This window comes from Epinephelus fuscoguttatus, linkage group LG17 (genome assembly GCF_011397635.1).
Source record: "Epinephelus fuscoguttatus linkage group LG17, E.fuscoguttatus.final_Chr_v1".
NCBI lineage: Eukaryota > Metazoa > Chordata > Actinopteri > Perciformes > Serranidae > Epinephelus > Epinephelus fuscoguttatus.
Genome location: NC_064768.1, coordinates 11,914,878 through 11,927,878, shown reverse-complemented (window position 1 = coordinate 11,927,878; position 13,001 = coordinate 11,914,878). Strand labels below are relative to the sequence as shown.

General features: G+C 41.5%; 1 protein-coding gene across 4 annotated transcripts; it reads left to right on the top strand.

Moving 5' to 3' along the window:
• The first annotated feature begins 492 nt into the window (after positions 1 to 492).
• On the top strand, positions 493 to 12,561 carry brd2a (bromodomain containing 2a). Of its 4 annotated transcripts, none has more exons than XM_049601750.1 (12): positions 493 to 2,644; positions 5,693 to 5,999; positions 6,188 to 6,325; positions 6,596 to 6,746; positions 6,905 to 7,104; positions 7,240 to 7,770; positions 8,060 to 8,188; positions 8,335 to 8,526; positions 8,635 to 8,897; positions 9,200 to 9,519; positions 9,722 to 9,850; positions 10,338 to 12,561. In XM_049601750.1, exons 1-12 carry the CDS (start codon positions 2,613 to 2,615, stop codon positions 10,460 to 10,462), a joined length of 2,517 nt encoding a protein of 838 aa, XP_049457707.1. In that variant the 5' UTR covers positions 493 to 2,612; the 3' UTR covers positions 10,463 to 12,561. The 4 variants fall into 4 exon arrangements, with proteins under 4 accessions (XP_049457707.1, XP_049457709.1, XP_049457708.1 ...); XM_049601752.1 differs by having other exon boundaries at positions 494 to 1,483; positions 10,335 to 12,561; XM_049601751.1 differs by having other exon boundaries at positions 494 to 2,644; positions 6,596 to 6,737; positions 10,335 to 12,561.
• Positions 12,562 to 13,001: the final 440 nt, after the last annotated feature.

Sequence of the window (13,001 nt, the reverse complement as noted above, 5' to 3'; positions counted from 1 at the left end):
AGATTTAGATTTAGGTAACACATCACACTGTATACCTGTATTCACCTTTGACAACTTTTGACAAAATTCAACTGCTTTTTTTCTTCATCGCTGTTATACTGTCATCTAAATGTGTCCCACTGTTTGTGTATAAATGAAGTTGAATTTTATATAATTTTATTTTTTATGAAATGAGATCAGGCTTAATTATAAAAAGCCTTCTGTGAGTTAGGGATATTGGAATTGGATAAATAGCCCAGATAGATAGTGGTCAGAACAAATACCAAAAATGATCATATTCAAAAGCCTCTTTCATTCACACAACCTGAGGTAAATGTGTTTCTACTTATTCCTGCTTTAATTTGGAAATCAATCCTCGTCATTTCGTCTCCAGCTGGATCCCACCTCCTTTCCAGAGAACACTGGGCTCTCAGCATTTGTTACATGGAAAAAAAACGCCAAACTGCTTTGGGATCAGCCTCTTGTATTCTCAGTGCGTCGTTGGCAATGCGTCTTCATGGCAGGGGCGCATGCGCAATGCTTCGTGTTGCAACACATCTGAGCTCGACAGCAATCGTCAACTGGAGAAAATAGACATTACTTACCCCTTTGAGACAAACTGAGAAACTACACATGACATTTAAAGGATTATTGCGATCATACACGGATTACAATAGAGGAAGTTTTGGGAATTAGGACAATCAATAATACTAAAATCGTTTTTGTCACGTGGTCAAGCTTGACCAATCGGAGCCAGCCAACTCCAGCGGAAAGTATGCTCTTTGTTCGGATATTTTGCCAACTTTATCCCCAAATCTGAGCCTAATACTTTGTATAAATCAGAGGTTGTGTATGGAGGAGACGTTTTACGACGAAGGACACACTGTGGATATACTCTATTGCGTTTTTTTGTGGATTGCCACGTGTCGAAGTTTCGATAAACAGTGCGCTCAGCCTTATTTCATCACATGACTCCCCTCCCCCACCCAGCGCAGGGAATGGGGGGAAGAAGGCGGACATGTTTGAGGGAAATGTGTTGGTTAAAAAGTATCGAGGTGGAAGACAAGAAGATTATTTGAAGAAAGGTTTCGCATTATTTTGGGATTTACCAGTCGACATTTGTATTTATTTTGAATTTAAGATTTTAATGTCATACTTTGAAAATATTTATTTGTCTTTTGGATAATTGATCTTTTCTTTGATTCGTAGTTTTTATCGGTTTTTATTGCGTAAAGTTGTTAAATCGTTTGTTATAATTAATGTTGCAAGGATTTGGTGTGACTTTTCATCGTTTATTTGAGTGACATTGTGGGGAATTTGTAACCTTGGAGTGGGGGATGGGCGTATAGTGGTTAGGTAACCATTTTGTGTGGTTGTTGAATTTTAGTTCAGGTCGGTTGCTTTTAAAGATCACAAGGCTCTTAAAGATGTACTTAATTTTGAAATTAACATTATGTGATTATCGATTTTGGTTTGGGCTCTTTTGTTAACTAACAAAGGCCAGGTATGGTATTTACATTTTCAAACCTACAAGATTATTTTTCGTTGTGATTTTTTAAATGCTTTAATTATCGTAATTGCCAATGTGATTGTCTTAAGTAGTTTGGGAAAAAGCAGCATCTGTTTTGATCAAATGTAGTCTGAGGTCAGTGAGGAGAAAACTGCTGTGTCATTCAGTGGATAGTTGGTTGTTCTTGTGATCTCGTCTGGGTGTGGTCTTTTTATTACTTGTTCAACTAGATAACCTACAGACTAATCGTTATACATGCAAATATCATTGTTAGCTTGGACATTATGTACTATTTTGAGGGTTTGAGCCTTTGAGGCCTTGTGTGGTTTAGTATTCTCAAATGGCCGTCTTTTTCTGCATTAGATTTAATTCTACCTAGTCAAGATGTGTTTGTACGCGAATCATGTGGTGTTTTGTACTTTTTGCTTGGTGTTTTAACTCACCCGTGCCAATAATTCTAATATAATACTCTGTGTCACTATACTTAAAGATGGCGGCTGTACCCCTCTTCCGAAAGACAGAACTGCGGATATTCTGGTAAGCAGACAGCTCGTGGGGAGAGGCTCTTCTGGGGTACGCGTGACCTGGTGGAAGAACCAATAGGCTTCTTGGTATTTACCCTGGAAGCCCGCGTTACAACCTTATTGACCAATCCCCGCCGTCGCTTTGCACACGTTGACGTAATGTAATCTGATAAGGAGGAGGGTGGTTTCGGTGCCCTCGCATTTTGTACAGGATTAAATGGCGGAGCCTGTCACAGACAGCATATCTGTATTACTGAATAGGCTGGGCCAATAGTATTTTGCAATTTCCTTGACGGACAGCAAAAGCATGCGAATAGGTTGGCCCGAAAGATTGTCAGTGAAGTCTCAGTATCTAGGGGTGTGGTGACTTTGACGGACAGGGTAAGTAGCGAATGGTAACTCAGAGGGCGTGGACAGTCTGAGGTAGTCTACCCAATAGGGTGAGTCGTCTGTCTATAAAACACCGGGTGTAGTCAAATCGTCGCCATTTCAACGAAGCAGAATAGAGGAGTTTGCTGTGACGGGGAGCGGAGAGAACTGACGAACAGAGACGGATCCAGGACTGAGTCTAGCTAAAAAGAGAATCCGGATCCATCCTGATGGATATGGCCGTTAACCCGCTCCTTGACAGGTATCTACCGGTAAAACTGACTCTCAGCTTTCCATCAGAGGGAATATTGTAAACATTTCTTGTGAGTGTTTCTTTTTCCCCCTCAAAATATCGTTGCTGGCAGCCTATGTTTGCCGTAAAACGAGAGGAAGAGGGAAATGGACAGTGAATGTGCTGCAGGAAGAATTTTGCCGCGTCGATAAAGGAATTAGAAGCGATATCCCTATAATGGAAATAACTGTTTGTGGGTTGTAAAAAGCTGCGACTGTTGTTCGCACTACGCCGGCGCCATCTTCGGAGCGCCTCTGCCGTTGGCCGCTCTCTCTCCCGCTGCCTGGCAGATGGTGCTAGCAGTGCTAGCATTAGCGCCACAGACCCAAGTTTTTCTCCTGTATAACGTTAAGTGTAGCTTAACCGTCAGCCGGCGTGTTTTGTTTTTATAATAGTAATTAAATTGTGTTATTAAATATCAAAACTGGACACAAGGTACGTTACGAGTTAGCTTCTTGTAACGTTATGATGTATTATGGCGGAGAGGAAAGCCACAGTGTTGACGACCACGAGCAATATTACGCCAGATAATGCTATAAAGGCAGAGGTGCTTGTTTTGCCGGGTTGTTATTGTAGCCATGTGACGGACAGGGGTTGTTGTGATCACCGGTACGACGACATTGCATTAACGTTAAAAGGCAAGGGTGTAACATTAGCTTTCCATGTGTGTTTCTGTTGGTTGCCTGGTTACATCGCTCAATGTCACTCAACCCAAGCTACGTAGCAACTTTCATTGTGGGTTACTCATTTAGATTTTACCTAATTTATAGTATAATTCCACTGTACTTCATTTCAGTTTCCTTTTGTGTTTTGTTTTCATTAGACTCCCATACCCAATTTTACTTTTACTAATTTGTTAATCCGTTTTGCAGCTAACATAATTGTTTTTGTCTAGTGTTGTTAATGTTATGTACATGATTACTTTCCCTTTTTAAATAATAAAGTACACTAACTGTCAAATGTGTTTCCAAAAGTTGTATCATTCAAAACCGATTGCCAACTTTAAACAAATAGATGCAGAGTGCAAATTTCTAGCCATGTTGACATACTTCATAAGTTACAAGTACTCCCGTGGCAGCTAAGTTTACTTCATTGTGTTTGAAACAGTTTGTTCAGTATTCTTAGACATGGACTAATGCTTAAATGCCGGTGGTACAGACAGTGCATTAATAGGATGCACCAATAAGGTATACACCTGTCATAAAAGGCTCTTTTGTTAACAGCATTATGCAAACTCCATGGTCCTTTGCATCAACTGTTGCAAACTTGACAAGAGGACATCGACAATGTGATAGTATCTGAAAATTATTTTTTCAGCAGGGGATGAAACAAGTTTTGTTTTGCAGTGTCAGTAGACCAGCGGAGATGGGCTATGGTGAGTTCATACTATTTACAGCGGAGGAAGTAGATGCTTACACTCCCTGACGTCAAAGTTAGGAGTGCAGGCATTTTTAATGCAGAAAATGCATTCATCTGAGATGCACATGTAGCACACAGAAGTAAGTTCCTCAATGGCAGTCAGGTTTCAAATATTTAAAATGACTGATGAGATGAGTGTCTGTCATCCTGGAGTATTTGTAGCATCACATCAATTTTGATAAAGAACTAAATTAAAAGGGGTAGGGATGTTTTTTTTCCTATTTCAAGTGGTTGTTTTTGTTAGCGCAAACTGTAGGTCAGGGCTTGGCTTCTGAAACTCTAGCATTATTGAAAGGTAGCAGTCTTCTTATGGTATTGTATAAAATTGCCTCAGATTGGTGTAACACCAGTCACAATCTTTCTAGGGTTAAGATAATTATGTTTATACACATTCTGCTTCTCAGCAACAGACCAGATAACCCTGTAGAGATGCTAGAAGTATCTTTTATTGGTGGTGTGAGAACATGGCAACCCGACTGCATCAGAGTTAAGCAGGAACACCCTCTGCTGCTGATATAAGCTAGCACCGCCACTTTCCTGGTTGTAGAGCAGCATAGAGTTTTTAAAGGTCCATATCAGCCCCTGACTCATTCTCTGTGCAGTCTTGCCTGCTGCCCCTGTAGAAATAACCTATTAACTCTACAAACTGCAGTGGCAAGCAAAGCCACAGTACAACTGTTGATGTAGCAAGTGGGTGTGTACAACACAACAGGATATTAACTTGAGGGTTAAGAGATCATTACCATGGATAAGTGGCTACTAATAGTTAATGTGACATTTTTAAGCATGTTACGGCCATTTGTATTCGATTTTCGAGACAGTCCTTACAGTTTTTTTGCAAGGTTGGTCAGACCCCACAATCATTTTTGGAAGGGTAATTTATACCTGAAGGGTGGTATATGTTTCTGTAATTGATGAGATAGATGAAAAGAGGAAGAAGTGGTAGTCATGCCTGTTCTCTGGGGACCAGGAGTGCTGATTTGGCAGTAGAAAATTCCAAGTCAGGTGGATGTATGATGTGTGACTGACTGCCTTGTAAAGGGGATTTCATTGAATACTATATTGTTTTGGGTGTGTGGTAAAGGAACCAGGATTAATCAAGTTTGATAGGATAACATACAATGTATGCCAACAAGAACATTGTTATGTGAGGATGAGACAATTAGTTTTTATATTGATCCCAAGGTTTATGGGATTGATTATATGTCACAAATGTCTCTGCTAATCCTGGTAGAATACAACTTTTTCAGTCAATCGGGAATTTTTTGGAGGGTATATTCGGCTATGAGTTTTTTGTGGTAAAGTTATGAATGTATACTCCCAGAATAAAGGCTATGAATACATTAAGTCTTCTCCACTTTGATCTCCTGCATATGCAGGCTATGTACCTGGCTCAATTTATGAGACAGCAAATGGACAGAAGAGTCTGTAAAAGTCAAAAATTTGATGATTTTGTTGAGGTGAAGAGCTAACCCATTTCAGCTTGGGAGAGCAATAGGCCATGTTTACGCCCTTTCAGTACATATCAGTCCTGGCATCATTCTAAAAACTTATGACAATTGCTAAAAAGTTAATTGGTCTGTCAACTGCTCTCCACAGCTCCCTTGTCGGGGTTGAGGTTGGCATTATGGGAGTCACAACGATGGACCAGGGTTCTACCACAGCCGGAAAACGCATCAGAAAACCTTCACTACTCTATGAGGGCTTTGAGAGTCCTGGGATGCCCCCCCTCAGTCTTCTGGCCCCTGCGGGACCCCCACAGCCCCCAGTGAAAGACCCCAACCGACAAGGAAGGATGACCAACCAACTTCAGTTCCTACAGAAAGTCCTGCTCAAGTCTTTGTGGAGGCACCACTTTGCCTGGCCCTTCCATGAACCTGTAGATGCGGTCAAGCTCAACCTGCCAGTGAGTGTGAACGCCAAAATTGGACTTTGCCTTCCTTCTGTCTAGAGGAGGGACCAACCTTATTTGTAAAATGAACCTCATGCCTTTTCACAAAATTAAATGTCAACATGTCAATCAAGCTTAGATAGTAATTTGGGGATGTAGTGGCCACTTTCTCCTATCCTGAAAGTGTCTCTGTCTCCCTCCAGGACTATCATAAGATCATCAAAACTCCCATGGATATGGGCACTATAAAGAAGAGACTAGAAAATAACTACTACCGCAGTGCCAGTGAGTGCATGCAGGACTTCAACACCATGTTTACCAATTGCTACATTTATAACAAGGTAAGACTGTGTGTAAGTGTGTGTGTGTGTGTGTGTGTGCGAGAAAGTTTGAGCCCCAGAAATCCTATTAAGATAATGTGGACATGTAATAAACATCAGAAATCATCCGATGCAAAATGTTATGTCAGTGAAGGAACTGTTTTGTAAAATTAAGTTTTTTGAATTTTTCTTACTGTATTATTGTGTGTATGAAAACATGGTATTGAGTTGAACTGCATAATAATTTGTCTTTCTATGGTCATAAGCATTTTGCCAAATTTCCTCCTGCAGCCTACAGATGACATAGTACTGATGGCTCAGTCTCTGGAGAAGGCCTTCCTGCAGAAAGTGGCCCAGATGCCCCAAGAGGAACTAGAGCTACCTCCTCCACCTCCTCGGATCAAACCAGGCAAACCTGGCAGAAAAGGCAGAGGTAATGCAGGTGAGAATTGGCTGCAAGCAGGCTAATACATTCAGACGTGTTAAAACTGCAATTATCATACAAGTTAATTAACTTTTTAATGCTTGTATGTTTTAGCACAAACCATTTTGCTGAAAATTTGTTTTTCTAAATCTGTCCCCTTCCAATCTCTCTCCCAGTCTCTGGAGGAGTGACAACAGCTCATCAGGTCCCAGCTGTTTCCCAGTCAGCGTACTCACCTCCAACCCCAGAAACACCTGACTCCATCCTCTCCACCCCCCCACAGACACATATGACTAAGAGCCTGCCCCCCATTCTTACAAGTGAACAAAGCATCCCTACCATTACTAGTCTGCCTCCCACACAGCCCACTGCTAAGGTAATTTATCACACTGTACATTTTGTATTTGTGTATTTAGATTTTAACTTTTTTTTTCTGAATAAAAGTTACGATGACCAGGACAAAACACCCCTTCTCTGACTCACCCTCTTTTTGTCTTCTCTTCAACCACAGAAAAAAGGTGTGAAAAGGAAAGCAGACACAACCACCCCAACCACTGTAGCCATGCCCATCATGAGCACCATGGGTGTCAGTGGCATCAGCCTGGGGATGGGCAGTGGGCACGACTCCCCGCTCACCCTCACTTCTCTGGGAGTGGACCACAACTCCGGCCTGGGGATGAACCAAGGCCTCGGCCTCAGCCAGGGCATGAGCATGGGGATGGGCATGGGCATGGGTATGGGTATGGGCTGTGGAACAGTGATGATGGGTAACAAAGCAGGGTCTGGGGGCAGGAGAGGAGTGAGTGGAAGAGCCATCAAGCCTCCCAAGAAGGATCTCCCAGATTCCATGGTGCCGCCGCCGGTGCGCCGCAGCAAGCTGAGTCCCCAGCTGCGCTACTGCAATGGGGTTCTGAAGGAGCTTCTGTCAAAGAAGCACGCAGCTTATGCCTGGCCGTTTTACAAGCCTGTTGATGCCTCATCACTTGGTCTTCACGACTACCACGACATCATTAAGCAGCCCATGGATCTTAGCACCATCAAGGTACTTGCCTGAGGAATATACACACACAACTGTCAACATTTGTCAGAACAGACAAACTGGGTGTTATCTGTTCTCCAGTCCTGCTCACTTATATACTCTATGTACACCTACCTTCACCGTTTCACTTTTATTTTCTGTAATGGAGAATGAGAGTTCACTGTAAGGTGTGGCCTAGTTATAGATTAATTAGAACTGGTACTTCCAGGGACACCAGACAATGTGGAACACACCTTTGTCTTATTTTCAATAAGTGTGTGCCTAAAATCTTCTTCTCTCTTATCATCTTTAGAGGAAGATGGACGGCAGAGAGTATCGTGACTCCCAACAATTTTCTGCTGATGTTAGACTGATGTTCTCAAACTGCTACAAGTACAACCCGCCTGATCATGATGTGGTGGGCATGGCCAGAAAACTGCAGGTAATGCACTTATTCTGCTGATACAAGTTCTGATTAATGTTGTATTTAAATACCACTGCTAGTGTCACTTCTTTACCTCACTGTCGTGTGCCTCAAATCATCACAGTGCGTTTTTTTTTATCTCACATACTGTTTAATCCTTTCAGGATGTATTTGAGTTCTGCTTTGCTAAGATGCCAGATGAGCCTCCAGCACCCCCTAGCTCCTCATCTTCCTCCTCGTCCTCTTCATCGTCGTCTGAGAGTGAGCTCAGCAGTGAGAGTGAGGAGAGCGAGAGCAGCCCCAGCTCTGACTCAGAGGAGGAGAGGGCGAACCGGCTGGCAGAGCTGCAGGAACAGGTTTGTACTCCAATGTACACAAATACACACACAACGTATATCATATAATTTTGCTGTATCACTTTCTCGATATTCCATTAAAACATCTGTCCGTCTTTCTCCCCTCAGCTCAAAGCTGTGCATGAGCAGCTGACTGCACTTTCACAGGGCCCCATCATCAAACCCAAGAAAAAGAAAGAGAAGAAGGACAAGAAAAAGAAGAAAAAGGTCGATAAAGAGAAGCATCGGAAGATAGAGGAAGAGATTACACCTATAAGACCGCCCAAGACCCCCAAGATCACCAAGACTCCAAAACCCAAGAGCAACAGAGGAACGGCTGGTCCTGTAGTGCCAGTCAAAAAAGCACCAAGCAAGAAAAACAACAAGAGCAAGTGAGTACTGACACCTATGGGACAAATTGTATGTGTTGCAAGCTGTATTAGCCGCCCCAGAAATTGTGCAAGACGTCCCTAGAGTCTCACTCTAGCACAGAGTCAGACAGATTGCTACATGTGTGAGATTTGCAAAGGAATTGTTACTGTAGTGTGAAATAAGTATAATTTAGAAGAAGTACACCGTCCATACAAGCCATATAAGGTATGACTGCTTGCGCACTGTCGGCTTGAAAAGACAACCCCTCAGTCACCTCTTAACGGTCTCTTTGTCTGTCTCCTTCTCTCCTGTCTTTCATTAGAACCAAAAAGGGAGGCATGACGTTTAGCATGCCTCATCCGGTCCACGAGCCCATAGTGAGTCATTTCGACTCGGATGAAGAGGAAGAGACGGCACCCATGTCATATGATGAGAAGCGTCAACTCAGCCTCGACATCAACAAGCTGCCGGGTGAGAAGCTGGGCCGTGTTGTGTACATCATCCAGTCCCGTGAGCCCTCGCTCCGAGACACCAACCCAGAGGAGATTGAGATAGACTTTGAGACCCTGAAGCCATCAACGCTGCGGGAACTGGAGAGATACGTCATGACGTGTCTGAGGAAGAAACCTCGAAAGCCATATGGTCAGTACAAGATACCATGATACAGTCGCATATTTTTAAGGTCCATAATCATGCAGATGTGTTGTTTCACTTTTTTGATTAAATTTTCATTCTGTCTTAAATATTTAATGAGATTTCTGGTCTTGAGGATTTGTAGTTCTTTGATAATGCAGCACAGCACTCCCATCTTATGGATATTGTTTTCTTGTCTGTTTGTATGCAGCAAGTAAAAATAACATTGCTGGCAAATCTCGGGAAGAGCTCGCTCTGGAAAAACAATTGGAGCTGGAGAGAAGACTGATGGACGTCAGTGGTCAGCTCAACTCTGGAAAGAAGCCTGTTAAGACCAAACGTAAGTCCTCTATGCTGCTATGTTAAAGAGTTCAGAGTTAGAGCTGAAGGTCACGAGTAAAAGCTTCCAAATTTTTAAAGATAAAGTGGAGGAAGAAGGTGTAGTCAGGCATTTATACGCTTTTGTGACGTATTGTGAGTGGCTGGCTTTGTCACATTAAACTTCAAGATGCCATTTTGTTTTTGTTGTAGAGCAGAGTTTAACAGCCATTCAAATTCCTTTCCTCACATTTCATAACAAGCTCTTTATTTCTGCCCACAGATGCTTTTGGTCTGTGTACAAAACTACTTTAGTGTAACTTGTTAATTATAATCATAAATGATATATTCTAATGAGACATGCAGACACAGAAAGATCTAAACTGTATAAATTGTACTGTTGAAAATGTTTTTGATAGTTTTGAAAGATAAGTGAAGCATCTTTCTGTTTGTTTTAATGTTTTACTTTACCTTGTCTAAAAATGTCTTTCTAATCCTTTCCCCAGCAGAGAAACCTGCAACAGAGCAGCACAACCAGCCGTCACGCCTCAGCGCCAGTAGCTCCTCCTCAGACTCCTCTTCATCATCCTCTTCCTCCTCATCCTCAGATACAAGTGACTCAGACTCTGGCTGAGAGGCAGAGGGCGTCAATATGAAAGGGTCATGTGAGGGGACCCCGGGTGTTTTGCTGCCCACCGAGTGGACTGAACTGCAATAGAGCTACTGACGATGGAGCCGCGGGACGGATCAGACGAGACCAGCACTAGGCAGAACTGGTCCGACTCAACAAGTGTCAAACCAAGAAAGACAGAGATGGGGCTTTCCCCGTGCTCAGCTCATTCATCCAATCCTGTCCTGGACACAGAAAAGTAAAGAATGGATGAACGGATGAAAAGAAGGAGAGTCATGTAAAGTCCTGGCGTTCTCTGGAGAACTGGCCCTGCTGGGCAGAGTGAGGAACGCTCCATCTCCCACTGAAAAAGAAGCGTGACGCATGCGTTGGAGGGACAAGGGTGCTAGAGCCAGAATCTGTCTTATTTCTGGAGATAATTTCCCTTCTTCCCGTGCTCCCTGTCTTTATGCTGTATAGATAAGGTGTACAGTTATATAAATATCTATTTTTCTTTTATAAAGAAGCATTTTATGGAGCTAATTTATTCCCTCATTCTGGGGAAGATGAACTGGTGCGGGAGGAGTTGTGTTTTAGTTTTTGTTTAGTTCTTTTTTTCTTGAGTGACAAAGAGGGTAGAGGGGAAACACGTGCGAGTGTGTGTGTGTGTGTGTGTGTGTGTGTGTGTGTGTGTGTGTGTGTGAATGTATGATTGTGTCATGTATGTGTTTGCACGTGTGAGTGTGAGATCCTCATAGTTTTGACGCAGGCATTGAAAATCAGTCTGCACGCAGAAGCACCTTGGTTCAGTAGAATACAGAATGCATGCAATACAGAGAAGCTGACAAACATCTGCATACTCATGTACTACTTTACTGCATCCTTGTGTACTCATGTACTTGTTTGAAAGGGTTGGCCACTGTACAGAAATGTGACATAGTTACACATCAGTTTATACATACATATATCTGTTCCCATGTGTGCTGTCATTATTTTTCATCCATTTCAATTTCTCTGTAAACATGTTGCTTTTTTTCTTGTGACCAATCTGCTAATAAATTGTGAGGACGTGTCTTGTCCACTCACCCGTGCCCAAATAACATCTTGGTTCTTTTGATTTTTTATTTTATTTTTGGTCTGATTGACTTCACGTCCCAAACCATCTGACGAGTTTTGAGGGTTTAAAGTTGCAAAAAATAAAAAAAAGATTTTGCTGGTTCTTAAATTTAATATTTTATTGAAGTAGGTGATTTCCCATGGTTCATCACTTCTTAACATCATGGTGTCACAAAAGCAAACTGCTTTGTCTTTACAACAATTTGGCCTTTGAGATCTACGGCAGCTTAAAGTTTTATTTTTGGTTTTTAACTGAGTTTTGTTAAAGAGTAAGTCTACTTATTAATGTGATTTTAAATAAGGTAATACTAGGTTGGGATGTTCTCACCAGCAACATCAGGTTGTAGCTCGTGAGATGTTCTCTGCTTTAGTCTGTTTGCAGGTAAACAAGTGTTTGTCTATTTTAAGAAAAGCAGCGTGGCTGGTGAGACATGAAAGTGGCTTTCTGAATACTTGGATCTAGCAGCCACTTTAACCTGTAGACGAAAAAGGTGGTTTAATTTTGTGAGTAATAACAATGCACTGTTTTATTTGGTGGTACTACTAAACGATTTTGTGATTTAGGTAAGGTGTGTTGTTTTTGTTCCTTTGAAATTATCATGGCTTGAGGTCGGAGTATTGTATGTTTGAAACTGATTATTTATTTAGAAGGAATTTGAATGGAATTTTTTTTTTTTTTCAAAATACTGAAAGTAATCAAAAGCTTTTAAATCAAAGTCGACTCTGACATTATGCACAGATTAAAACAGTCAGGATTGTAGAAGTGTACATATTTTACAGTCTCAATCTTTGAGCATGTTTTTGTTTTTTCCTTCAGTAACTTAGACGAGCTTGTTTTCTTTGTCCAGCAGAGATTTTTGGGGGGCTTCTGTTGTGAAATGAAATACTCCAGTTGTCAGTCTTACTTTTTCTGAAGTTTGTCAGAAATCTAAATGCCTCTGTACTTGACTCCATCGTTTCATCTGAACATCTGTACATAAATAAACTGAGACATGTTCATCTTTTCACTGACTGGGGGGTTATTTTTATTTACAGATGTGTCATTTTAGGAACATGCTGAGCTCATACAGGTCAACGATTGGAGACCATTGAGATGAGAAGCCTTTGAAAATAGTGACATCTAGTGTTTAAAATATGTATTAAAATGTACAGTTTATTATTCTAAAGGACACTAACAGTCAGCTCAGTTCTTAGTGGACAAAGTTGTCACTTTCTCTTTTACTTTCATGAAAGAAAAAAAAATCCTAAACTCCATCAGCTCTGTAAATTGTGCACAGCCTGTCTCATGACACATAAGTGAACTGTACTATGTGAACTGTATGCACTACAAACTATAAGTTTTGATAGAAAATAGCATTTTTATTTATTTTAGCATAGTCAGTTTAGTTTCCTCAGTATTCTCGCAGAAACAGTTTTGCTTAGTTGGACTTTTATTGGTGTAAGTGCT